General features: G+C 41.8%; 6 protein-coding genes across 14 annotated transcripts; 4 read left to right on the top strand and 2 right to left on the bottom strand.

The window, feature by feature from the left end:
- Positions 1 to 115: 115 nt before the first annotated feature.
- On the bottom strand, positions 116 to 11,076 carry Shaw (Shaker cognate w; the record flags this gene model as incomplete). 5 transcript variants are annotated; one of them, NM_057373.3, is made up of 11 exons in its annotated part: positions 1,674 to 2,582; positions 3,360 to 3,605; positions 5,497 to 5,625; positions 6,005 to 6,608; positions 6,690 to 6,908; positions 7,244 to 7,438; positions 7,499 to 7,616; positions 7,672 to 7,882; positions 8,170 to 8,293; positions 8,357 to 8,386; positions 10,776 to 11,076. In NM_057373.3, 7 exons carry the CDS (start codon positions 7,878 to 7,880, stop codon positions 3,583 to 3,585), a joined length of 1,497 nt encoding a protein of 498 aa, NP_476721.1. In that variant the 3' UTR covers positions 1,674 to 2,582; positions 3,360 to 3,582. The 5 variants fall into 5 exon arrangements, with proteins under 5 accessions (NP_001260001.1, NP_001260000.1, NP_476721.1 ...); NM_001273072.1 differs by lacking the exon at positions 3,360 to 3,605 and having other exon boundaries at positions 116 to 2,564; NM_164554.3 differs by lacking the exon at positions 3,360 to 3,605.
- A 411-nt stretch (positions 11,077 to 11,487) lies between these two features.
- On the top strand, positions 11,488 to 12,461 carry lectin-24A. Its single transcript, NM_144380.2, has one exon. It carries the CDS (start codon positions 11,533 to 11,535, stop codon positions 12,379 to 12,381), a length of 849 nt encoding a protein of 282 aa, NP_652637.1. The 5' UTR covers positions 11,488 to 11,532; the 3' UTR covers positions 12,382 to 12,461.
- CG2818 (uncharacterized protein) lies at positions 12,451 to 15,901 on the bottom strand. Of its 2 annotated transcripts, NM_134960.4 has the most exons (5): positions 15,525 to 15,901; positions 14,770 to 15,169; positions 13,157 to 14,614; positions 12,958 to 13,104; positions 12,451 to 12,872 (listed from the first exon to the last, which is right to left on the bottom strand). In NM_134960.4, exons 2-5 carry the CDS (start codon positions 15,166 to 15,168, stop codon positions 12,753 to 12,755), a joined length of 2,124 nt encoding a protein of 707 aa, NP_608804.1. In that variant the 5' UTR covers position 15,169; positions 15,525 to 15,901; the 3' UTR covers positions 12,451 to 12,752. The 2 variants fall into 2 exon arrangements, with proteins under 2 accessions (NP_608804.1, NP_722936.1); NM_164553.2 differs by lacking the exon at positions 15,525 to 15,901 and having other exon boundaries at positions 14,678 to 14,878.
- A 254-nt stretch (positions 15,902 to 16,155) lies between these two features.
- On the top strand, positions 16,156 to 17,380 carry CG31955 (uncharacterized protein). Of its 4 annotated transcripts, NM_001298668.1 has the most exons (3): positions 16,395 to 16,763; positions 16,816 to 17,035; positions 17,193 to 17,380. In NM_001298668.1, exons 1-2 carry the CDS (start codon positions 16,479 to 16,481, stop codon positions 16,990 to 16,992), a joined length of 462 nt encoding a protein of 153 aa, NP_001285597.1. In that variant the 5' UTR covers positions 16,395 to 16,478; the 3' UTR covers positions 16,993 to 17,035; positions 17,193 to 17,380. The 4 variants fall into 4 exon arrangements, with proteins under 4 accessions (NP_001285598.1, NP_001285597.1, NP_001188688.1 ...); NM_001298669.1 differs by lacking the exon at positions 17,193 to 17,380 and having other exon boundaries at positions 16,156 to 16,763; positions 16,816 to 17,107; NM_001201759.2 differs by lacking the exon at positions 17,193 to 17,380 and having other exon boundaries at positions 16,395 to 16,493; positions 16,816 to 17,107.
- A 132-nt stretch (positions 17,381 to 17,512) lies between these two features.
- cutlet lies at positions 17,513 to 22,031 on the top strand. The gene is made up of 12 exons (NM_175955.3): positions 17,513 to 18,524; positions 18,580 to 19,159; positions 19,216 to 19,444; positions 19,511 to 19,627; positions 19,684 to 19,786; positions 19,846 to 19,985; positions 20,049 to 20,283; positions 20,595 to 20,770; positions 20,830 to 20,963; positions 21,026 to 21,246; positions 21,682 to 21,745; positions 21,807 to 22,031. Exons 1-12 carry the CDS (start codon positions 17,643 to 17,645, stop codon positions 21,905 to 21,907), a joined length of 2,982 nt encoding a protein of 993 aa, NP_787969.1. The 5' UTR covers positions 17,513 to 17,642; the 3' UTR covers positions 21,908 to 22,031.
- A 166-nt stretch (positions 22,032 to 22,197) lies between these two features.
- CG31777 (uncharacterized protein) lies at positions 22,198 to 22,710 on the top strand. Its single transcript, NM_164550.2, has 2 exons — positions 22,198 to 22,339; positions 22,470 to 22,710. The coding sequence occupies exons 1-2, from the start codon at positions 22,222 to 22,224 to the stop codon at positions 22,679 to 22,681; spliced, it is 330 nt and encodes a 109-aa protein (NP_722933.1). The 5' UTR covers positions 22,198 to 22,221; the 3' UTR covers positions 22,682 to 22,710.
- Positions 22,711 to 23,240: the final 530 nt, after the last annotated feature.

Genomic DNA, 23,240 nt, shown 5'->3' with positions numbered 1-23,240 from the left:
GTAAAAAAAATTAAATAATATTTGGCTGATTTCAATACTTAAACCACATTTTCCACTTGAGTAAGTACGGTGTGTTTGGTGTTCAATAGATTTCTTTATTGCATTTTATTTTTTTAAATTCATATATATATATATTTGTTCAATTATATATATAAATGTATATATAATTAGCTTAATTTTCTTTGTTCAAGAATTATTGAGAGAACAATTTGTTTTGTTTAGTTCAAATAGTATACAATTTGCTTAACTATACAATTAAAAAACTGTTTCGAAATCATAGCGAGAAAACGAAACGATATAAACAATTGTTTGTATCCATTTCCTATAGCTTGCAATATTTAATATTAATTTCGTTATTATTAATGCTTTGTTCATTATAAAAACTTAACAAATGTTTCCCAAACATCGTTTATTTGTTGCCCATCTTCGATCTTAATGTTGCTTAAGTTTTGCATCTTATTCTTCCGCTTCTTTTTGTTCCACTTTTTGTTTTCAGTAATTATCATGTTTATTCTTACAATTATGTGGGCAAAATGACTGCTGAGAGAGATATATGTATATATATATATTCAAAATGTACAAGAGAATTAGCTAATGACTTGCGCAAGTGAAATCAAAGGAAAATTGGGGAAAAACAATTTGCTAACCTGTTTGCTTTTTTTTTTTTAACCAGCCCTGTGAGTTTTTGGACTAAATCCACCCACTTAACCCCACAGCAATTTGTAAACTTTCTTAACAATTTCAAGTTAACTGAAAGGAACTGTAAGGAATTCCCTGCCGCTTCTGGATTTTTTTGTTTGTTTTGCATTTATTCAGGGAAGTCGTTGCTTGCGGAGAACCAAACAAAATTTAATAGAAATAATTTGCATTTTAACTGACGGAAATTTGAAATTTTCTTTAAGTTTCCCTAGCTTGTTGATATGTGAGCCAACTTTTCGGGCTGGAAAAATATAAGAAGCGATTTTACTCCCAGCTTACCGAGTAATCCCAGCATGTAAGTGAGTGATGAGCGAAAAGTGCCAACAGTTGGAAAATTTCATTTGTTTTTCTTTGGCTTCAATTTTTTTCCCCGCAAACTTTTGCGTCTTTCGCTAAAGAAATCAGCACCTTTCCTATTTTTAGTTCGGGAAAAAGTTGAAGTCAACACGTGCGCTGGGCCCGAATGAATTTTAAAAAAGTAGATGTACTTTTTGATTGGTTTCTGTTTAATTAAGCTTCTCAAACCGCGTTTGAGTTGGATTCCCCCTCTATATAGTAAATATATATCAAATTAAAGCTTTCAACCGAACTGCCCCTGCCCCACGAGAACTGATTGGGGGCAGTAGAGTCTTTACACAACGCATAAGGAACTGGCAAACCGAGTTGTAAAGCATTTTGGATTATTTACACTGCTTGTCGATTTAATATCTATGGCTTATATAGAAAAATGGATCGTTAGCAAGCTTGCAATCGGTAAAAACACTTTGTATGGTTAAAAACATGGTTTCCGCTCTGTCTTGGTTAACTCTCGATGATAAATTGTTGGCGTCAAGCAATTGGATTATCTATATTTAGCAAATGCTTATGCTTAGGTTCGATATTGATAGGTATAGGTATGTCGTGATATGGTCAACACAAATTGCGAGTCTAGGTATCAGAGATGGATAGATCATTACTAGAGTACGAATATATAAGGTTAAAAACATATTTTATTGCTGGATTAAACAGAATGGTAATTTTTAGCTAGGTGTATAATTGGTCTTGAACCAAAGTATTGCTTTAATATTGGCCTTTTCATTTCAGTGTGAGATATTACATAGGATTCGATATATAAAAGTAAGCAACTAATATATAATAACAGTCAAATGGCTTATATAGAGTAATATCCTAAACCCCTTCTGAAATCAAAGAATACTTTTCATAATATAGCATCACAATCGATATTTGATTTAAGATTGATCTCCAGCTAATTCTGATCCATTGTAGACTCGTTCGTGAATATATGATATTCATTTCGATATTTTTCGATATGAGGCTTTGCGAAACACAGTGTGTGATGATATGAGGAAAACAAAGACGATCTCAAGTGATACGAGTAGGTTAGGATCCTTTTGCTAACTTTGAAACACACCATCTTTGTTCTTAGTGAATACGTATGCGAAGGCTCTGTATGACATCGAATAGATATTGCTTATTGGAGGATATGGGGATCGTGGATAAATATAAATAGCAGGTGGCTGAATCCTTGGCTGGGCTGCTCCTTTAGAGGAAGGCCTTCTTGCTGGTCTCCTGGGCCGTGGTGGTGGTGGTCGAGATGCCCAAATCCTTGCCCACACTCGCTGTGGTGGACACCGCAATGCTGGGTAGTGGTGTTGCTGGTTGTGGTGCACTAGTGGCTCCAGTGGCTGAAGTAGTTCCAATTCCAGACGCTGTCATCCCCCCAGCGGAACTCACGGGGGGAGGGGGCGTGGCTGCCAGGGGGGTGGGTATACGGGGCTGAAACGTAGGCTTGCCCATCGCCAGGGCAGGATTGAGATCCAGCATTGTCCGGGGACTCATGGCCACAATGCTTGCGCCCAGCGGACCTGCGAAAAGTTGAGCAACTTTTTGTTTTAACCCCGCCACAGAAAGGATTATCAGTTTCGGTTTCGGGTGGATAGGAAGTAGGTGGAGTAGGTGGAGTTATATAGCCGGAAACAATAGATAGATATAGCAGTGGGAAGTCCGGGAAGAGTAAGAGAAAAACAGAGAAAGAAAAAGAGAGAGAGAAATAAATATTATTTTCATTAAGTCGGTTAGTCAAGCTGGAGTTTCCAAATCTGGTAAACTTTGATTTTCATATGGCAGGTGGGAGGCAACTTTGTTTTCTTATTTTTTTTTATTTTTTTTCAAAATTGCTGATGGTATATTACTGGGTGCACTTGGTTACTACGATATACGAGGGTTGGTGGTGGTGGTATTCTTGGGAGGGGTAAGTGTAACACGAACATGATTACAAACATCACACACAACTATGGAAACACTAATCACACTCCAAGACTCAGGTCAAAATCGGGTCACATGCAGCATGCTCGGCAAATAAACACACACATAAGGCTAGATACAATATCTGCAAATTACGTTCGGCCAAGATTTCCGCTCGGTTGGATAAGTTGGACTCAGGCAGAGTGGGGGGGGGGTAAAACTTTGTAGAATCAAATGCTGGGAAATCGGATTTGTGAAGGTGGCTCTAAACTCTAGAGTTTCTGCTTGCTACGAACTAGTTTCCAAGTTTTTCAACTATTTGACACTTTTAGTTGGGGATTTTTCGGGTTGGAAGAGAGCAAGAAAGTTGGAGGTTGTTAGGGGTAGTTAATAAAGGTTTCTTAACCAACACACACCCGCCCAGCAGAGTCCGAGTTTTGGTTAGCTGATAGTTAGATGATAGATGAACGAACCGGGGATTTCTTATTTCGTATATAACTGAGGTTTCGTTTTGATTTGGTTTCGATTTTTTTTTTCGATTTTGTTGCCGAGTTTTTCTTGTTTTTTTTTTTTATACTGTGTTTTGAGCTGGCTTATCAAATTACAAAATATCTTTCTGGTTCTGTTCTGTTTTCTGTTTTAGTCGAAACTGAAGGCCATATCTGAAATACAAAAGTTCGAGATAATACAAAGTATATTCCAAGTTTTTCGATCAATTACATAGCTAGGGGATCTCTGATTCGGGGCAATTAGACTAGAACGAAAGGTCACAAAGTTACACACGCACACATAGAGAATGACAGAGGATACGTTTACATATCTGATTAAAGTAGTATAGTATCTTATACACTGCTAACGAAGAAACGAACGAGCCAGAACTGAAGAACAACACGTACACGATATATATAGAATATAATATAACTTATGTAAAGATAGGTGGAGAAATAGAGAGAGAGAGGAAAACACGTAGAAAATTACATATTGTAGTTATATATACGATTATATAGCAGTTTGAAGTGGTAGTAGTAACAGTAGATATCAGTAGCAGACGTCGTCCATATTCAAAGTAACCATACGAATAATCATATATCTATGGCTATTTGGCATCCAGATCCACGTACCACAATCCGATTTGGTCTATATCCGCTATATGATCTTTATCCAGTCCCTGGGTTGCGTTTTCTTTTACTCTCAACTTTTCCTTCGTTTACTCATAGATCAGTTTGCCAAATTCTTATACAGAAAGTATCATCATCATCGCATTGCAATTTCTAGCTTGGAAGTAATGGTATGGGGAGTTCTTGGGTTCTTCATCTGGTTCTGTTGTGGTTGTTGTCGTATCGTGGTTCATGTTGTTGCTGTTGTGTTTGTTGGCTTAGAGCAGCCTGCTCTTTTTGCCATCGCGCGGTTTGCCAATCATTGTTGTATATTCATCTATTTACACAAGATTTTTGGGGTTTGGATTGGATCGTTTATCAATTAAATGAAATTATATTAAAGTAAACGAAAGTGTTTCGGAGCATAGATATCAAAAATCAATGGTTGAAATAGGTACATATATAAAATAGAGTCTCGTATCTGGGTATAAAAATGATTGAAGAAAGGGAAAATATATATATTGCGATACATATTCTTGTATTTTGCTGACTCAATGGAATAAAGTACATCCCAAACTGATTGAAAGGCGATGACTTTCAATATACAAGTATGCCTTCGATGGATGAAGAAAAAGTAAAGGTCTGCTTAGTACATATATGATATGGAAATGACTCGAGTCTTTGGCTTTACGCTTGGAGTTCAAGTAATTTGTAGATCGATAAGTATGTTAAAAGAATTAAGAGAAGGTAAACAATATTTGTAGAAATTTCTATTTGACTAGTAATAATTCTTCCTTAACATTCCCATCGATTTTCCACTTGAACTCCATGAGACACCATTAAATTTCCTTTGAATGATTTGCGTAAAATTAAAGCTAAGCTTGAAATTGTAAAACTGGAGTATGAATAAAGAAGCCTTAAATGCATGGTAATTACATAGAGTACATATATACACGTACACGACGATTGATATGTTATATAATGGATATAGTTTAGCCAAAAGGGGAAGCGCACCCAAAATCAGGGGTCGTTATGGGCAAAGATTCGCATTTCGTGGCAGCATTTACTGGGCTCTTAAATTAATATCTTTTACTATTAATATTCATTTGCCAGGAGAAACTGCGAGACGGCACAAAGGATAACGAGTATTTATAACTGGGTTGTGTATTGCAAAGTTAATCCATTGAACTCGATTACTTTTGAACTTCAGGGTGCAGCTGTGCGAGCTTTTTAAGACAGGTTAAGAACTTGTATTAGCTGGTTTGCTCGTCCTCAGTACTTTTAGTGGAAGACATTAGGTTTTGGCGGTGCCTTTTTGAAGCTATGTTCGATTCCAATAGGTTTTATTTTACTTTTTATTTTGTACTTTGTTGGTGGCTTTAGCTTTGGCTTGCATTTTGCTTGGATTGCGGGAATCAGTGTGATGTAACTCCATTAAGGACACTCAGAGACTCACCTGACTTGGGGCTGACCAGGTCCTTTGTTTTATTGTTCATGCGACGTGGTCCAGTACCGCCGGATCCCATGGGACCGGAGTGGGGACCCGAGCCCGGGGTACCGCAACCACTGACACCACCAGGGGCACCTGAAGGATACAATAATCCCAATTAGTAAGTAAACAAAATTCTAGCTAGTATTTATGAATATATAGTAATAATCAGCTCGTCTATTCCCACTATTTCTCTAACTACAATAATTTACGCCATATTGTAAACACGCCTCATTGCTTAATTTATTATACACGATTCTATTTGCATTATATTCGCATTAATCGTAATTTACGATATATTCGAACGTCTCGGATAGTAAATGCAATTTCAATAAATCAGCAAATGAAAGCTGGATGCTTGTGCATTTTCTAGAAAATATTCGTATTGAATAGATTATATATTCTGAGTTTGGATTGAAATTTCCTTATCTTTTGTTTATGCTGTATGACTAACTATGAAGGTAGATCCACTCACCTGGCAGTCTGGGCTGGCGCGGCTGCTCGACGGGAAGCACTCGTCTCCGCTTCTTTGGCAGTTTGGCCCTGGCCTGCGTGTGCGAGTAGTACATGGCGAAGTTGCTGACGATGACGGGCACTGGCAGTGCGATGGTTAGTACGCCGGCCAGGGCGCAGAGGGCGCCCACGAACATGCCGATGTAGGTTTTGGGGGCCATGTCGCCGTAGCCGACGGTGGTCATTGTGACCAGGGCCCACCACAGGCCCAGCGGTATGCTGTTGAAGTCGTTGTGCGGATTGGGCTGGATGCGCTCCGCGTAGTAGACAAGGCTGGCGAAGATCACGATGCCCAGGACGAGGAAGAACACCAGCAGGGTCAGCTCCTTGGCCGAGGCCCGGAACGTCTGGATCAGGATCTTCAGTCCGGACGAGTGGCGCGTCAGCTTGAACAGACGCATGATGCGGATGATCGAGAAGAACTCGAGGATGTCAGCGTTCTCCAGGTGCGATGCGAACCGCTGAAGCACTAGATCGATATAAAAACTAAGCGTCGCTATGTAGTCTATGATGTTAACAGATGACTTGATGAACTCCCACTTGTTCGGCGATGAGATAAAGCGCACCTGGATAAAAGGATATAATATTTATTAAAGGTCTTTACTAGGAGTTTCTAAGCAGTTATGATCTCTGATTTGATCTCTTACCAATATTTCAAAGGTAAACCAGGCATTGCACACGCATTCGATATAGAAGAAGGCTATGTGCGCATTGGTCTGCGTTTTGTCCAAAAACCAGCCATTACTTCCATTCGCAGTTTTCACTGTAATGTTCCGGACGATGGGTACCCGCATATCGGGATGGGTCTTCAGGCAGAACGACAGGATCGAAATGCAGATGAAGAACACCGAAACCACGCCAATAGTCTAGAAGTTAGACGAGAATTGGTAAAAATATTATAATTAAATAAATCTAGTATCTATAGAAATTTGTTGGAATGATTAATGTGCTTATATGCTTTGATATGCATTCACTTGAAATAAAAATAGATGTCTAGCCGTTTGTGTATATAATAATATAATTACTTATTACAATGCTTTTAAAGTGGATTTTTCACTCATTCGGAAAATTGTTCAGCATGCATATATCTTAATTGAAAAATGAATTAAAGTGTTTCCTCTGACACATGCAATTTTGCATGGAAATGATGAAAGACTTTGATAAATATAGAATGCAATAAACATCTATAGATTTGACTTACCTTGGCTGCATTGGAACTGTAGGGCTCATCGAACAAGGACCAAATGCGCGGCTTCATTTCCTGCCACCAGGATATTGTGCCTTTGTAGTAGTCCTCCTCGAAGCCGAATTTGCGTGCCAATTCCTCTTCGGACGGTTTTTCCGTATCCAGATCGAGACGATCGAGTACGGCTAGGGTTTCCTGGGTGTCGCGATGCTGCAATAGATAAAATAAGGCTTTAATTTTACGAATTTTTAAATATAATATGGCACTAACCTGTGTGTAGGTCATCCAACAGCAGGGCTCCACTTGGTTCGAGTCTAGGCCCCAGAACTCCAATTCCTCCTCAAACAGCGGACCGCACACATCCGTGGGATAATGCAGCTTTCCAGTTCTGTACGATTGTGAAAAGTTAATAATATATAACAATCGGATTCTAGGACACCCACCTGTAATAGTTGAGCACTTGTGCGAAGACGCCCGGATGCCGATCAAAGAAGTACTCATTCAGTATCGGATCATAGTTGGCCAGCGCCTCTGTTAATCGCGATAATCGCGTAGCCGGAATCTTCTTCAGCGTGGCCTTGTAGGTTTCGTGCCTAATGCCACCCACATTGAGCACCACCCTGTTTTCCGAGTCCATGTTGATCAGATTCATGGCTGCATGCGCATAGTGTTGCATTTTTTTAGGTATATAAGTCATTGTCTGGATCAAGAGCTCAAAAGCCAACCAAACGGTGTGAGGCTGAACGGTTTCTTTTTGTATAATTTGTTAAATTAAATTAAGATTAAACAAATAAGGTAATAGGTAAAGTAAAACTTCTGTTTGTGGTTTTTGCTTGAGGTGCTTTTAAAACCTTAATGTTTCTTGCGTGAGTGTGTTTTGTGTGGGCTTATGTTTTCTATGGTTTTTGGGACTTCATTGTTCTGATTTTACGCTATCCAACCTGAATGCTTTTCGTTGTCCTTGCCCACGATTTATGCAGTTATGCCTACCACTCCGTCAAGGCACCACTTCGATCCACTCTTCGGCACCCAATGGGGATCAGGCCTCAGGACCTAGTACCACCACTGGAAAATATTTGCCCAGATGTTAGAAACACCTCCATTGATCCTTGCAATCTAGCTACTCACTACGTTGGGGCTGAGTTGGACAACATGCCGCTGCAATAGAAAGGTTTACAAATATTATCTCACCACTTTAAATTCTTTCTTTTACTTTGGTTGAAGTCATATTTAGTATAGAAAGTTTTCGGGGCATTCGTGAAGTAATTACACATTCATTTTAAGGAGACGTATGGATCCCTTCAATTTAATGGTTCATAATTATGAGTTTAATGGCCTAGACACATGTGCTGCATATCCAAAACGACTTTTATATACGCACGCACAACTATTTTTAGGAACAACTAATTTAGAGGTTGCCCATGGAAAATGTAATATATTTTGGGGAAATATTTCTACACTTACTACTTTAAAAATTTTTAATAATAATTAATTGCTGATCAAATCTCTTGACCTCGCCTCGCTAAGTAAGGCATACAAATTATTGATTCTAAATCAATATTTGGGATATACAAATCATTGGGAAACTCAAATATTTCATATCATTTCAGATGCGTGGCCAAATTTCGCACATCTTCGGATTATGGAAGAATACCGGGCAATTTTGTTTACCTAAAAGATAATGATCATAGATCAGTTATTCCAAATCGAAATGATTCAGTTATGTATTAAAGTGTGCCGGATGGAATCGGTAGAAGTAACGCTTTCTTTGAATTGATGTATGCATCCGATGATTCAATGCCTGGATTCACTTTATTTAGCGAGTACTTCTACGCCGCATAAATTTTTAGAATCAACAAACCCAACGCTCAAGCTAAGGCCATTTAATTGGAAAATAGGCAATAATATTCGCTTCGATTGAATTGACCCATTAGCAGCTCGTGAAGCGCATCCCACCGATGATTATTGTACCTTTTTCCGAGATCTGACTAAATATAGTTGAGCCATATCATCGATAGCGTCATCAATTTAGGAGAGTGGCACGAAAAATACTATTTTTTGGTATATAATAAAAAAAATATATAAAAGGAGCTGAACGTAACGGAATAATGAAATTGCCTTTCGTGATTTGCACAAAAGGCAAATATTTGTTCTTAAACAATATTTAGTTTTGGCGCTGCATTGTTTACACTCTCGCACGCACCGATACAAATGTATCTGGGTACTGGGTACTCTCCGCTACAGCTGCGGCCAAGAAGATAATTCCGGAAACGTCCTGACAGCCGAAATGCAGTAGTAAAGGATAAAAGTGTTAGCATGAAACTAAATGAACAATAGATAGATAGAATATATTTATTGCATACTTTTTGACGATTTTATATATTACTAAAAATCTCTGATTTCTGCGGCCATTTTTTGGCTTTGTGTATATACTTGATGTATACTAGATGGTTTGTGAAAAGGGGTCTATTGTGTTGGCCCGGGCTGTGTGCACATCATGTACACAAAGTGAGCAACAGCGTCATGTCCGTCTGACTTTTTTGGTCCAAATGTCCGCCTGTCCCTGTCTGTCCGGCTGTTCTTTTTCTGTTGTCGATTCCCATCATTGTCCGTCCATTCGATGTTTACTCGCAGCCGGCTGCCCCTCAATTCGGATTCTCGATTTTCGAATCAGCGCCATAAAAATACAAAACAACTCACACAATTTTCATGAGGCTTTATAAACAAAACAAACAAGCCAAACACACGCTGAGGGCAGTTTTCCTGTCCAAGAAAGTGGTGGAATTCAGTTGCAATTAATGCTAATGATTATGTTATACACACTCTGTTGCCGTTTCGGGATTGCCAAACTCTAGCTTAATATTCATGGCTTTAAAACGTGAGTACATACATACATCCATATGTATGATGTACATATGGTGCACATATATGTACGTATATATTTAGCCGCATTATTTATTCACTTCTAATGAGCGGGGGCCAACTTGTAAGCTCCCCTAGAAAACACACAATTTTTGGCCACAACCAGAAGTATTTAAAATGGGTTTCGGCATTTTTCTTCCCACCAACGATATTTTTTTAACCGACTTTCCTTCCACCAGAAAGAACATTACACGCAAGTAAAGTAGTTAGAAGGTGGCTTAACTGCCTCCTGTGGGGAAAAGCTGGGGAAATGGGGGGTGGCGAAGGGAAATGGAAATGGAAGGGGTGGTGCACACACAGTAGGTCAGGAGTGTTTTGTAAGTAGCGTGTTTTTGTTGTGGTATGAAGTTGCCTGCCTCGGTTAACTTGGCGTATACTTGATATACACACACACAGCAGGACATACACGTGTGTGTTGTTGTCGCGCACGCATCGATTTTTCCGTTTTTGGTGTATCACAAACTTCCTTATTGTCCGCCACCGCAGGATCGACTTTAAAGGCTGATGTTAAGTAGAACTCCTCAACCTGCCCCGATATATACCCCATAGTCATTCGCCGTGGAAGAAAACCATATTCATATCCATATCCCTGTCCCGCCTTCTCAAATTTCTCACCCATTCTCACCTATTCTCTCATCCTGCGGCCTCGTTGCGCTCTGCCCATAAACATAGTTCCGATACTGGGGATTTTGGGGAGTCTGGTCGCAGGAAAAGTCGGAAAATCACAGGAAATCCAATGTTTCGGGCTTGGTGAAAATTGCGGAAAAGGGGTAAACTAAATCGAGGACTATTTCACTACTACACTACACTCGTTCGCCTTGTGGGGGCGCCTCCTTCCACTATTTTTCTTTCTTTCCGGGGAGTTGGCCGTCCGATCTCTTCGAGCGCGCGCGTTCCGAACCGTTCGAGGCGATTTAACAAACTGAAAAGGAATCCGAACAAACCGAACCAACACCGATGAAATTTTCATGCTCTCTCTGTGGAGGGATGTTGATTTGTTTTTCATCTCAGAATCGAGTGCATGCGCAGTGTCACTCTTCCATTTTTCATTTTCTTTTGCTCTGACATTCACTTGAGTATGGCGCCAATGTGCAACACTGCGTATGAGTGATGTAGAAAGCCTTTTCAAATTTCATATTTAAAGAATTATTTAAAAAATTACTTTTAATTCGTTTTGATAATATTTAAGTAATTCACAATATTGTATACATAGCAACTATTTTTTACTGAATAGTTTTTTAAGTAGAAACACAAGACTGAAGAAAATAAAGCAATCAAGTAATTGATAAGCGCCTATAGAAACGTATAAAAGCAGAAAACTCAGTCCATTTATGTAGTACTACAAAGCTGTTGATATTAAACGCATCTAAATAAATAAAATCATGTTTAGATTGTCAGTCTTAGTTCTGAACTTACTCCTTGTTAGCCATGAATTCTCGGCAGGAACCGCGAAAATTGAAATTCAGCCATTACCTGCCCTATGCAACGGATACTGCTTCCCCACCCTGAAGCCAGTTATGGAGTATGTTGCTATCCACCAGGACAAATGGAATACTTGTACGGAAATATTAGCGAACGAAGCCCGCAAGGATCAGATCCAGTTGAATATCCAGCTGGATGCCTTGAAAGCAGACGTTTCCAACATAAAGGCATCGCAGCTGTCAAAGGATGAGAAGCTGGACAGGATGGAGCGAGAGCAGTTTGCCATGCATGAATCTTTGGAGACCATCAATCGGTATCTTACAGTGAAACTGGACAGAACGAAATTGCAGCTTGAGGCGATCAAAAACACAATGGATTATATGAAGGCCCAAATGGATGGCTATTTCTCAGCCATAAATGGAGTTCAATGCCTACAGCCAGGATTTGAGAAGATAGGCGATAGATATTTTTACATCGAAGAAGATGTTGAGCTAAATTGGCTGGATGCTCAGGCCAAATGTCGTCGAATGGGAGGTCACCTAGCCTCTATAAAAACTAAACAGGAGTTTGACGCAATCGTAGAGAAGCTCGATGATTCGAAATCATACTTCCTGGGCGTCAACGAAAACACAAAAACCGGTGACTTTGTGTCTGCAGCCTCCGGAAAAAGTTGTTTGTATCACGAGTGGGGTCCTGGTGAACCCCATCACAATAATGACCAAGAGCGATGCGTTTCAATCTTGCGAAAACTCATGCATGTGGGCAATTGTACTTATGAAAAAAGATTCATATGCCAGTATGGCATCTAGCCAGTTAAAAACCAAAAAAAATCAAATCATTGTGCATTTTGAAGATTTTGAAAATAAAACAAACACTTTCCATTGTTTGTAAAAGTTGTATTTTTAAAGATTGCTGGGAACGTAAGTACTGAAGTACAGAGCAGTTTTGTTGAAATAGGAAACGATAAAGAGACACTTAAAGGTTCCTACGTTGGTCGGACAAATTTTAAGTAACTTGTAATAAGCCTATTTATAAAAATCAAATGCAATTAGCTAAGTGGCGAAATGAAGAAATGATAATGACCGATTTAATAATCTGATGAGTTTTGGTCCAAGCCGGGCGGTTATTTTCGTACATAAAGATGAGTATAAAATAGTCGAGCAGTTCCGATATTCAAATTCTATGCCTGCTGCTCCTCGTTTCCGTCGGCAGAGGTGTGCCACACATGCCCCATTTCCAGGGCCTGCAACTTGAGCAGTTCCTTTTGGCTGTCCTTGGCCTGAAGGTGGAACACACTTTGCTGGGGGGAGATACAAGTAAATGGAGTACAAAGTTAATGATAGCATATATTAATGCTTTGTTTGGCAATTAATTCAAGGACTCACCTTGACCTCCTTGGTGGTCAGGACATCCATTTTGTCGTAGATGATGGCGTGCAGGCCGAGTTCCTTTAACAGCTTGATGGTATCCTTGGAGTTGTTATCGTCGCCCCAACAAAACAGCACCAATCCACGCTCCTTGGCCAGATTCACCTAAAAGCGTCCGTAGCTGAATGATTCACGATTCGAGAGTGGATCATGTTACCTGACTGGGATCTCGCAGCAGGTCCTCCGTGTGTGCCACAACACCCAGGAACTCCATGGCCACCGCGTGCCACACGGCCAGCTCCATGGAGTTGCCCCTGGGGTCCATATACTTCTGGTATTTCGTCGTCCTGCCGAGAGTTAGGAACATGACAGGGTATCGATTTTGCTTGAATCTCAGAATAGTGCAGATATCTGGATCAAAACAACTCAGTACTATCCTGCGATTCCCTGCCTTTCGTAGGATGACATCCAATATGCAATCGATATAGAGATTTCTGTCCACCACATGCTCGAATTCCTCCTCCATTTTGCCGTCCTCTAGCCTCTGAGACCACTTAATTTCTATGTTGAAACCCACATGGACATCTAGGGCATCCAGGACATCGCATAGCTGCGGAAACGGCTGGTGCTCTAAACAATCATCGTTGTGAAACGAACGCGTCTCCCTGGACAGACCCTCAGCAATGTGATAGACTTTCAATTTCTTCAACTGCTCCAGGGACAACTCCCTCATCGGTAGAGCGAGGAAATCGTGCTCCTGCAGACTGCACTTCGACTTTAGTGAAACATAGATCATGAAATCGTGATACACCACTGGCACCAGATCCTTGCTAAGTTGGACATCGAACTCCACCATGTCGGCACCATGCTCTGCGGCATTCTTCAAAGAAGTAATGGTATTCTCCCGAATAACAGCGTCCTTGGCCTTGAAACTAGTTCCGGAACCACGATGGCCCACATCCAGTCCCGTCCACTTGCTGTTCCAGTATCGGGCATAGCTGACACTCATATCCATTAGAGCACACAGCGATGAGGGCTTCACGATAAGATAACCAAGACGCATCATTCCCAGAGGTCGATGGCCCTTGGCACAGGTTATGGGCAGCTCCAAGTTGCCTTCAGAACGTTTAAAAAGATTGGGCAGCACATAATGATAGCCCAAGTGGTTCGGTGGACCATCTTCCTTGGCCACCCGGGAGCTGTAGCTGTACAAATCAATCAGGTAGGCCGTGTTCTCGAAGTCTCCAACGGTCAGATGGAATATAACCAAATCGGTGGGTCCACAGCCGGTGCCGAACTGCTCTTGACTTCTGATTTCGCACTCGTCGGCACTCAAGGTGACGACCTCGCTAAAGGCAAAGGCTGTGGAGGATTCACCGCCGTTCTCCTTGGTATCATGAGTGTCGTTCGACAAGGAATCCTCCATGGGAGACGAGGGCAGCATGGTATCACAGCCGGCACTGGGAATACTCAGGTTCATGGGCGTCACTTTGACCTGGATATGCCTACGTTTCATGCGCTGCTTAAACGTGAACGGAGCATAAAAGAACTTTAGCTGCACCAGAGTCTCCTTGGTCAGCCAGCCCCGATCCACCTTCTCCTGGCCATTGAACGAGCCAAATATGTCACTCTGATTCTTGGCAGGCTGCTCATCCAACTCCTTGACTATTCGGGGCTGTAAGGAAAGGGAATCTCTTAGCAATGTTATTGGGCTAGCTCCAAACCATGAATCCCATACGAGTGCATACAAATCAAATCCGATCCCAGGTCCAGCTGGATTTTTGGACTCTACTCGTATAGGGTCGGTCAGTACATAATGAATTTGTGAACCTGTAATTGCGTTTCCCAACGGCGGACAATCAGCTGCTCCGTGCCGGGATCGACGGCACAGACCATATAGCGATATTCCGTGTCACAGTGACGCGGAATATAGATCTCTCCTGTCCACAGATTACTATACTCATTGTCCTCCTCATTTTTGGACAAAATAGCCGCTCCCGAGTGCTGCCAGTTGCCCAGCGCCTCGCAATTACCCACTATGGCCAACTGCTCGTTGGGCGCCAGATCCTGGTTCATCAGCACCCGAAAGGTCCACAGTCTGTTGGTGGTAATGTCGCCAAAGATCCGGCGGGACTCCAATCGACTGCCGTTTTCCGAGGACGCAGGACAGGATGATGGCGCAGCCATCGCATCCTCATCGCCGTTATGTGAGGCCAGCCAGTTGTGCATTCTGTGGGGATGGATAATAATTAATATCTATATATAATCCTTAGCTATATACACTTTGAATAATAGTAGTTAGCAGCAAAGAACTAAACTAATTGTTGAAACTCAGTATAATTGTATTGTATTGCATGCGCACAAGTAATTTATGCCAACTCTCTCTTTTTTTCGAGTACTACTGTGCTCGTTAGCGTATACGCACTGTACTTCAATTATTTTCAGCTGCGGTCACAAGTTGTTTATTGTATCGAGCGCAAGTAATTCGAAGATATTAACACAACATTAATTTCACTTGCAGTCCGCAATTGTTTTTGGTTTCCCTTATCAGTGGATGACGTAAATAAATAACTTGTATCACTTACTTTGCGTTGTTGTGTGCTGAAATAGAAGAATAAGCCGAAATCGCTTTGTTTGGATTCGATTTCTCGCTCTCCTCCACTTTCTCTCTCTTTGATTTTCCTAGATTTTCTGTGATTTTCCTACGCGTACACGAAACTATAACAAACGTGTGCAAATTGAGGAGTCGCCCGATTTTTTGATCATAGCAGCTGTTTTTGGTTTTTGCTCACGGATTTCAGCTAACAACACATGATGTTTTTCTCTTTTCGTGGCGGGGGGGCTTAACTCTATAATGTGGATATAACTTTATATTATCTGAACGATTTCAGCGCCGCAGGGGCTTCCGATCCCCTTGAAACTGTGAGTTGCATTATTTTGTTATCTATATATCCACTGACCGATTCTAGCGAGGGATGTGAAAAGTATTTGAATGTCAAGATATCGATAGGTTTTTGATGAAGTAAATATTTTCACAATGCTAAATGCCTAAAGCACTTAAAAATAGTAGATGCCTTTTTAGATATATACTACATACTACTTACTTACACGCACTTAAAATACAAGTTTTATATTTGATATTTGAGCGCATTCTCACAGGTTGGCAACGCGAACAGCTGATTTTTAGGGTGACCGTCTTCCGCAACAGAGTATCTCACAGTTTTCGAAAAGTATCTCAGCAATTTAGGCAAAGTTTCTGAACTTTCAGTTACTACTTAATAAAAAGTTTGTTGGTTGTTTACCTAGCTCAAGAGATTCTTTCAGATTTAATTTAATAAAACCGGTAGCTTAGGATTATAAAATTAACTTTGACTTTATTTAATGTCCCTCCCGCGCGAATGCAGCTTAGTAAAAATGAGTCATAGTGTTCAGATCTGCCTACATTCCAGAAGCTTGCAGTATTCAGTAGACATCAGTCGAGCGCAGAAGCTCTTCGTGATAAGACGTCTTCAATTCAAATTTTTTTTATCGAACACACCATGGAGGGGGACAAGGTAGTTTTTCATAGTTCTGATCTACCATACGAATATTTATACGACGACGAAAAACACGTTTCGCACATGCCGGATTCCAAATTAAGTGTACGAAATATTTTGGATTCAGCTTACGCTTCTGCTGAAGGCAAAATTATAACTAGGAAACTTTCGCGCAGCATTCCGCCGTATCCGCATGCTGTTCGAGTAAAAAATGGCATTCGTGTTTATGAATACAGTGAGCCCAGAAAACAGAGCTACAAATCAAGTTTATGGAAGGAGGCCTACAATGTGAGTAGGAATCGAAGAACACATGCTGGACATTTTACTTGCTTTATTTCAGATACTCCACCAGCGGTTGGATATTGCCGAGCCAATCGCAGCAAAGGAACACGTGAGAACGCAGATACATCCGTGTCTGCACAAGATCAAAGGACTTCTAGATCCGGAAACCTGCATCAAGTGTCCGCGGTGTCATAAGTCCATTTCGTCCACCAAAGTTGTGAAAAGCTTTGCATAGTGACGAATGCAAGCCACCTTCAACATATATATCTATTATAGAGGTTCAATATATGCTCAAATCAACACATGCATTTATATATATATATAATATAAACAAAGAATGCAACAGCCCTACAGATGAATCGTCATTTTCTTCTGTCATTTTGCTAGCTGTAATTAAAAGGGAACGGGAAATGTGCTCTCGCTTACTGATTATAGATAATGACTTTGATTTTGAAATAAGGAATGCAAAGAATACTCATTTTCGTATTCACTTCCATTTTGGCGGACTTTCTTTATCAGTAAACAAAGTGGAAGAAGAAGAAACGAGAAAGGTAAACAAGTCAATACAAAACAGTTGTTTGGAAAATGTGCCATAGTTACCAAGTGCCTGCACCAATTTTAATATCAAAACCAATTATTGAAACTAGTTATATAAGTATTTTTATTTACATTCAATGCATTTATAAATAAAATAAATCAAATAATTTAAGCTTACTAAATCAATCAGCTTGTGACAGCCATCACTTTGATAACGATAGTTGGCAACTCTGCCATCGAACAGCTGTTAATGTTTGCCATTTTGGCGCGAAAATACCAGTGTAACAATTTGTTTATATATAATAGGATTTTATTAAGTTGTTTGTTGGACGCTCGTTTGAAACCAGTATGGATCAGTATCCGGACGAAAACGAGGAGTTCGAGCTGCAATACCAAGACGAACTAGAGCTGCTGGAGGACTTGCCGGACGAGTTTAACGCGTACGATGGACCGAGCACATCCAAACAGGCCGCTGAAAAGCAAAAGGAAAACAGAGCTCCCGTTGCGGCACTAAGAGATAGCACCCGTCTTGGAAACTCTACACTGGGATCGCCACAGCTGTCGCAGATTACCTTTGGAGCTAGCCAGTTGGGTGGGGAAGAGGAGGCAGAAGGAACTTCATCTGGAGGCCAGGTCAATCGGCGCCTTTTTGGAACGCCCAAAGGTCCACCGGTGGGCAGAGGGTGCTCGACACCCTTTCAGCGAATGCCCGCCATCCAGGAGCTGGAAAATACACAACTAACAAGCCGCTCCTATGGCCTGGAAAAGGAAAATGCAGCAGCTAATCAGCTGCAGGAAGTGGGTCTCAAAAATGTCAATAAGCGCCGCCTGGAACGCGATCTCTTCGGGGACATAGATGACCTTTTTCACGAGTCTTACGAAGATCCCATGGTGAAGAAAGCCCGAACTGAGGAGCAACGAGATCACGAGGCCATCGAAAGAATCCTCGAGCTGCGACGCAAAATGCGAGAATCAAGCAAGACTCTGCGAAAGGACGACGTTAGTCGCCTCAAGGCACTGCACGATTTCAAGATGAGAAACCTATCGTATGAGATCCCAAACTGGCCTTTCCTGGCCATTCAGCGCAGTGATCTCGAGCGGATCTACGTAAGATTCCACTCCGAGGACTATGAACAAAGGCAATTGGACCTGATCAGTGCCAGGGGCGAGGTGGTGGGCAGTCTTTTGGGTGAGGCCAAGGATAAGATCTGGCAGGAAGCCGGCGAAATAGTAAGTATCAGGTGATGTCATCGAAACCAAGTAATACTGTAATTTTCCCCTGCAGGTTTTGAGTCGCGCTACAGCCGCAGAAGACGCAGATGTAACTCTCGTAAATAGCAACGCCAATTCAGAGCCCGGACGCCTTTGGGTGGACAAGTACAAGCCGAGGAAATACATCGACCTGCTCTCCGATGAAATGACCAACAGAAGCCTGCTCTACTGGCTGAAAATGTGGGACAAAGTGGTCTTTGGCAAAGCCTTTCACAGCAAACGGGAACAGGAGGCGGTGACTGGAGAGGGCGGCACTGCTGGCGGAGCTGCCAACCAGCTGAATAGCTTCAATAAACGTACGGGCAAATTCGAATCCAATGGCGGCTGGCGGCAACGCAAATCTCGCCAAGCTCTCAACACAAATGTGGATGCTTTGGGCAGACCCATGCAGAAGGTGGCGCTGCTATGTGGTCCTCCAGGTCTGGGGAAAACTACACTGGCGCACACGATCGCCCGACATGCTGGTTATAATGTCCGGGAGATCAACGCCTCCGATGATCGCAGTCCAGAGGCATTCAAACTGGCTTTGGAGAATGGCACGCAAATGTCTTCGGTTCTGAATGAAGACAAACGGCCCAATTGCATAGTTCTGGGTGAGCAAACATCCCTTGAAATTGTAAAGCTATATACTAAACTAATATTTCTCTAGATGAAATCGATGGCGCGCCTCGTCAATCTATTGATTATCTGGTCAAGTTCATCAGCGATGCTGTTTACACCAAAGTTAAAGCCAAGGGCGCCAAGGCAGAGCACAACGTCTTGAAGCGACCTATTATCTGCATTTGCAACGATGTCTACGATCCCGCCCTGCGCCCTTTAAGGCAGGTGGCCTTTGTGGTCACGTTTCCGCCCATCGATGCAGCACGTCTGGCAGAGAGGCAATATCTTTTATATATATTTAAAATATAGTATATATGCTGAAGGCAATTATATCTTACTTTCAGATTAGTTAAGATTGCCTTCAAAGAGCAGCTTAAGACGGACTTTGGTTCACTTATCGCGCTAGCTGAGAAATCCGGAAACGATGTGAGGAGCTGTATATCATCCATGCAGTTTTTTAAGTGAGTAATTAGCAAATACTTACTCATTACTATACTAACGATAATTCAACTTGTAGTGCTCAAAAGCACAGTCTTACTCTGCAAGATGTGCTGAACAACAATCTGGGACAAAAGGACAGGCATCAAGGTCTGTTCGCCGTGTGGGATGCTATTTTTCGGGTGCGCTTTTGTATGTTGCGTGTTTGTGGGGTGCTATTTAATGTTATTTCTGTTTTCAGATACAACGTCCGCGGAAAACCCTGCACACAGACGCCAATAAGGTCGATGAGCCCGCCCAGGTTACCATGACAAACACGTCTGTGACAACACGAGTTCGCAATGTACTAGAGGTGGTCCACTCTAGTGGGGATTATGAAAGGTAATCGCACGTTAACTTATATTAAATAGACGAATGATATTTATATTTTCCTTCACTCTTTAGACTAACGCAAGGCGTGTATGAGAACTACCTGCAACAGAAGATGCCCGATCCAAACTTTACGGGCGTGTGCGAAGCCCTAAAATGGTTTTGCTTCACGGATACAGTGCAGCATCAGATCAGCAGACAGCAGAACTACAGTGTGTACCCGTACCTGCAGTACGGTTTCGTCGCTTGGCATTTGCTGTTCGCCACACTGGCTTGGCCAAAAATCGCATTTCCCACGCGTGGCTTTGAGGTGAGCTGCTGAAAGAAAAAGAAACGAAACGATGACGATGACGATGAGGAGATGATGGCCCCGGGCCACATTATTTCTTTTCAACGCAGAGAGACTGCTTCTTTGAGGCAGGCTCATGATTTATGCAGGCGTCATTAGCCGGGGCAAACATCCCCGGCCAAGCCCTGTGGAAAGTGCATAATCAACACAATCAAGCCATGTAATTTCTTGTCCATTATGTGCCTCAAATGCAATCACAAGATTAATGAGACTCCTGCATAGATTTCGCACTGTTTGCCCAAGGACTAACCCTTCTTTTTGTATCCTTGCAGTTCCAGCAGAAGAGCACCAACCAGAGAAACATCTTTCAGGCCCTCTGCAAAGGTGTCACCACCTCTGCGCTGGGTGTGGGTCAGGGCGGAACTCTGCTTCTCGATACGGTGCCGCTGCTAAAGAGGATTCTATCGCCGCAACTGCGCTCCGTGGCGGTGCAGTTGCTATCGCCAAAGTGAGTATACCCGGATTACCTTGGAACATTCCAATAAGTGCATATTTAAATGACCTCAGGGAGCAGCAGGACTTGCGCCACACCATCGAGGTGATGGTTGATCTCGGCCTAACGTTTGTGCAGGTCAAGTCCCAGGAAGGACACTATGTCTTCCAAACAGAACCGGATCTCGATGCACTCAGTGCTTTTCCAGGTGCGTCTGAGACATGGATGCAAAGCCCACTTAAATCTAAATTAGTTTCAATTTATCCTCAGGTTACACAGGTCTCTCGCTTCCCTACTTCAGTCGACAGTTGATAGCCCGCGAGGTGGACTTGGAACGGATACGACGGGCTGCCCCTAAGGGCGGTGCACCCTCAGCTCCAGCCGCAAAAAAGAAGACATCAGGAGCTGCAGCGCAGCTACCCAATCATTTGCAAACATTGAAGCCGAAACCAATTTCGGCCTCTAATATGCACAGTGCACCCAAGCAGCAGGTGAATCTATAAGCATTTGCATGCCTTGCATTTACTTAGCAGCAATTTACTTGCAAATTCTCGCCACTCTCAAAAGAAGTGCGCATATGCTTGGGTCAAACCTGAGTTCACTTTCCTTCCTCCTCAAAATGGTTTTCCTTTGCTGTTTAAGCCGAAGCTTTTTCCTCGTGGCAAATCCTTGCAAAGCTAATAACCCATAAGGGGATTCCAGCGGTATTGTCATTGGAGTCGTAATGTGGGATCAGCGCAAACGAACATTTATTGCTCGCCTTAAGCGAATGCGACTTCGAAAGCTACTTTATGGTTTACTTCATGAGGGCTCTTACTTTTGCGCTCTCTCTCTCTTTTGTCCAGAAAAATATCGTTCAATTACCTTAAGTATTTTTTTTTTTTTTTGAATATTTCAAATAGCGTTTGGATTATTTTTGCTTTCAGCTAACTAAGGACTTTTTTGGCCGCATTACTCACAAATCGACTTCGACAAACTCAGCTGAAGAATGTAAGTAACTCGAATCTCATCAATTTTGCATAATCCTTAACCAAACTATTTTTTCTTTCAGCCAAAACGGATGCAATTGTGAAGAGTCCTATTTGGTATCGCTATAAGGAGGGTTTCAACAATGCCGTTCGCAAAGATGTTCACATTCACGAGCTGCTTTAACCCACATCTATTGATTTCCCACTCAAGACTTTTACCCTATTTATTAACTGAAATAATACACAAAAAACCATATATTTCTTACAAGCCGGAAGTTGTGTGGCAAAATGCATGGACTTCAACAGGGCATCGTTCTTTTATCTTTGATTGTTTGTGGGAAATTTACAAAGACAACTATGACTCCGCTCGTGCTGGGCTTTAATATGTATTACAAGTGATTGTAGTTGGCTGTGCTTTCCTTATCGCGGCTCTCGATGGGTTGAGCTCGGAAGTGTACCCGATTGCTCCGCTTACTCAGTTGCCCGCCGCCAGTCCAGATGTCTCGACACAAGCCCGCGTCGGTGGTGCTAACGCTGCTGTTGGTGGTGCTGTTGGCGCTGATCCACCACCGCCGCATAGATGCCAGATTCGTGCCCGGTCCGCCTTCAATACCCAGTGAGTAGCCAAATCGACAGGGGGTGTCACAGAAGTAAAAGTTGTTACCATGCCGCAATTGTTTAGTTTTTTCCTTTCTGTGAGCCCCAAAAAAGAGTTCGTTGAACATCAATAATTATTTACTCGTTAGGTATTTGCAAAAAACCACCGCCACGTTCGGAGGGCGTTTGTGCCATTGATATCGAGGGATACTATTACGATCCGATAACATTTGACTGCAAGATGTACAAGATCGGGGCATGCCACTTGATTCGTGGCCAGAGTTTCGGCAGTCAACAGGATTGCATTTCCACCTGCATCCATGGGATACGCCGGAATCATGACTTTTATGTGAACGAGTAATATAAATAAATACGTAAACAAATGTACCCACAATGAATGAGTTTGATTCGATGAGAGTTGATCAAATCTTCGAGAGCGGCAACCGAATTGCGTCGAAATGCCTAGTCTCAGCTGGATGTCAATCATCCGCCACGTTGACCTGTGACGTAATTATTATTTTTTTTTTCATTGCTCGCACTATCAAAACGTGCGAAATTCTGTGATTGTGGCTCGTTTGGCACTCAAAGTTACTTTGTTGGACATTGAAACGCGTCTTGTGATAATATATTCCTGTGCTACCCTGGAACGTATGGAATCCGAAAGTTCTGGTAACTCTTGGAATTGTTATTTATGTTGGTGATATTATGTACTTCAAACTTCATAATCATATTTGGAAAATAATAATATTTTTGTATATAGGAAAATTTATAAAAGTTTCCGAATCAAACGAACATTTGTCAATGCAAATTTAAATTTTTTGGCCTGCGCTATCTACAAGCCCAAGTAATATAATCGGCAAACAATGTTGCTCTTTGGCTTCACCCCATTACATCACAACAACAAATGTAATGTAGATGAT

This window comes from Drosophila melanogaster, chromosome 2L (assembly GCF_000001215.4).
Source record: "Drosophila melanogaster chromosome 2L".
Lineage (NCBI taxonomy): Eukaryota > Metazoa > Arthropoda > Insecta > Diptera > Drosophilidae > Drosophila > Drosophila melanogaster.
This window is presented reverse-complemented; position numbering and strand designations above follow the sequence as displayed.

Bases quoted from the DNA above. Each gene is read 5' to 3' on its own strand.
- lectin-24A (NM_144380.2), top strand. From the start codon at position 11,533: ATGTTTAGATTGTCAGTCTTAGTTCTGAACTTACTCCTTGTTAGCCAT.
- CG2818 (NM_134960.4), bottom strand. From the start codon at position 15,168: ATGCACAACTGGCTGGCCTCACATAACGGCGATGAGGATGCGATGGCT. The intron at 14,615-14,769 runs GTTCACAAATTC...CTTTCCTTACAG, and splicing joins GTTGGGAAACGCAATTACAG to CCCCGAATAGTCAAGGAGTT. The intron at 13,105-13,156 runs GTAACATGATCC...GGACGCTTTTAG, and splicing joins TGCTGCGAGATCCCAGTCAG to GTGAATCTGGCCAAGGAGCG.
- CG31955 (NM_001298668.1), top strand. From the start codon at position 16,479: ATGGAGGGGGACAAGGTAGTTTTTCATAGTTCTGATCTACCATACGAA. The intron at 16,764-16,815 runs GTGAGTAGGAAT...GCTTTATTTCAG, and splicing joins TATGGAAGGAGGCCTACAAT to ATACTCCACCAGCGGTTGGA.
- cutlet (NM_175955.3), top strand. From the start codon at position 17,643: ATGGATCAGTATCCGGACGAAAACGAGGAGTTCGAGCTGCAATACCAA. The intron at 19,986-20,048 runs GTAATCGCACGT...TTCACTCTTTAG, and splicing joins TCTAGTGGGGATTATGAAAG to ACTAACGCAAGGCGTGTATG. The intron at 20,284-20,594 runs GTGAGCTGCTGA...GTATCCTTGCAG, and splicing joins TTCCCACGCGTGGCTTTGAG to TTCCAGCAGAAGAGCACCAA.
- CG31777 (NM_164550.2), top strand. From the start codon at position 22,222: ATGTCTCGACACAAGCCCGCGTCGGTGGTGCTAACGCTGCTGTTGGTG. The intron at 22,340-22,469 runs GTGAGTAGCCAA...TTTACTCGTTAG, and splicing joins CGGTCCGCCTTCAATACCCA to GTATTTGCAAAAAACCACCG.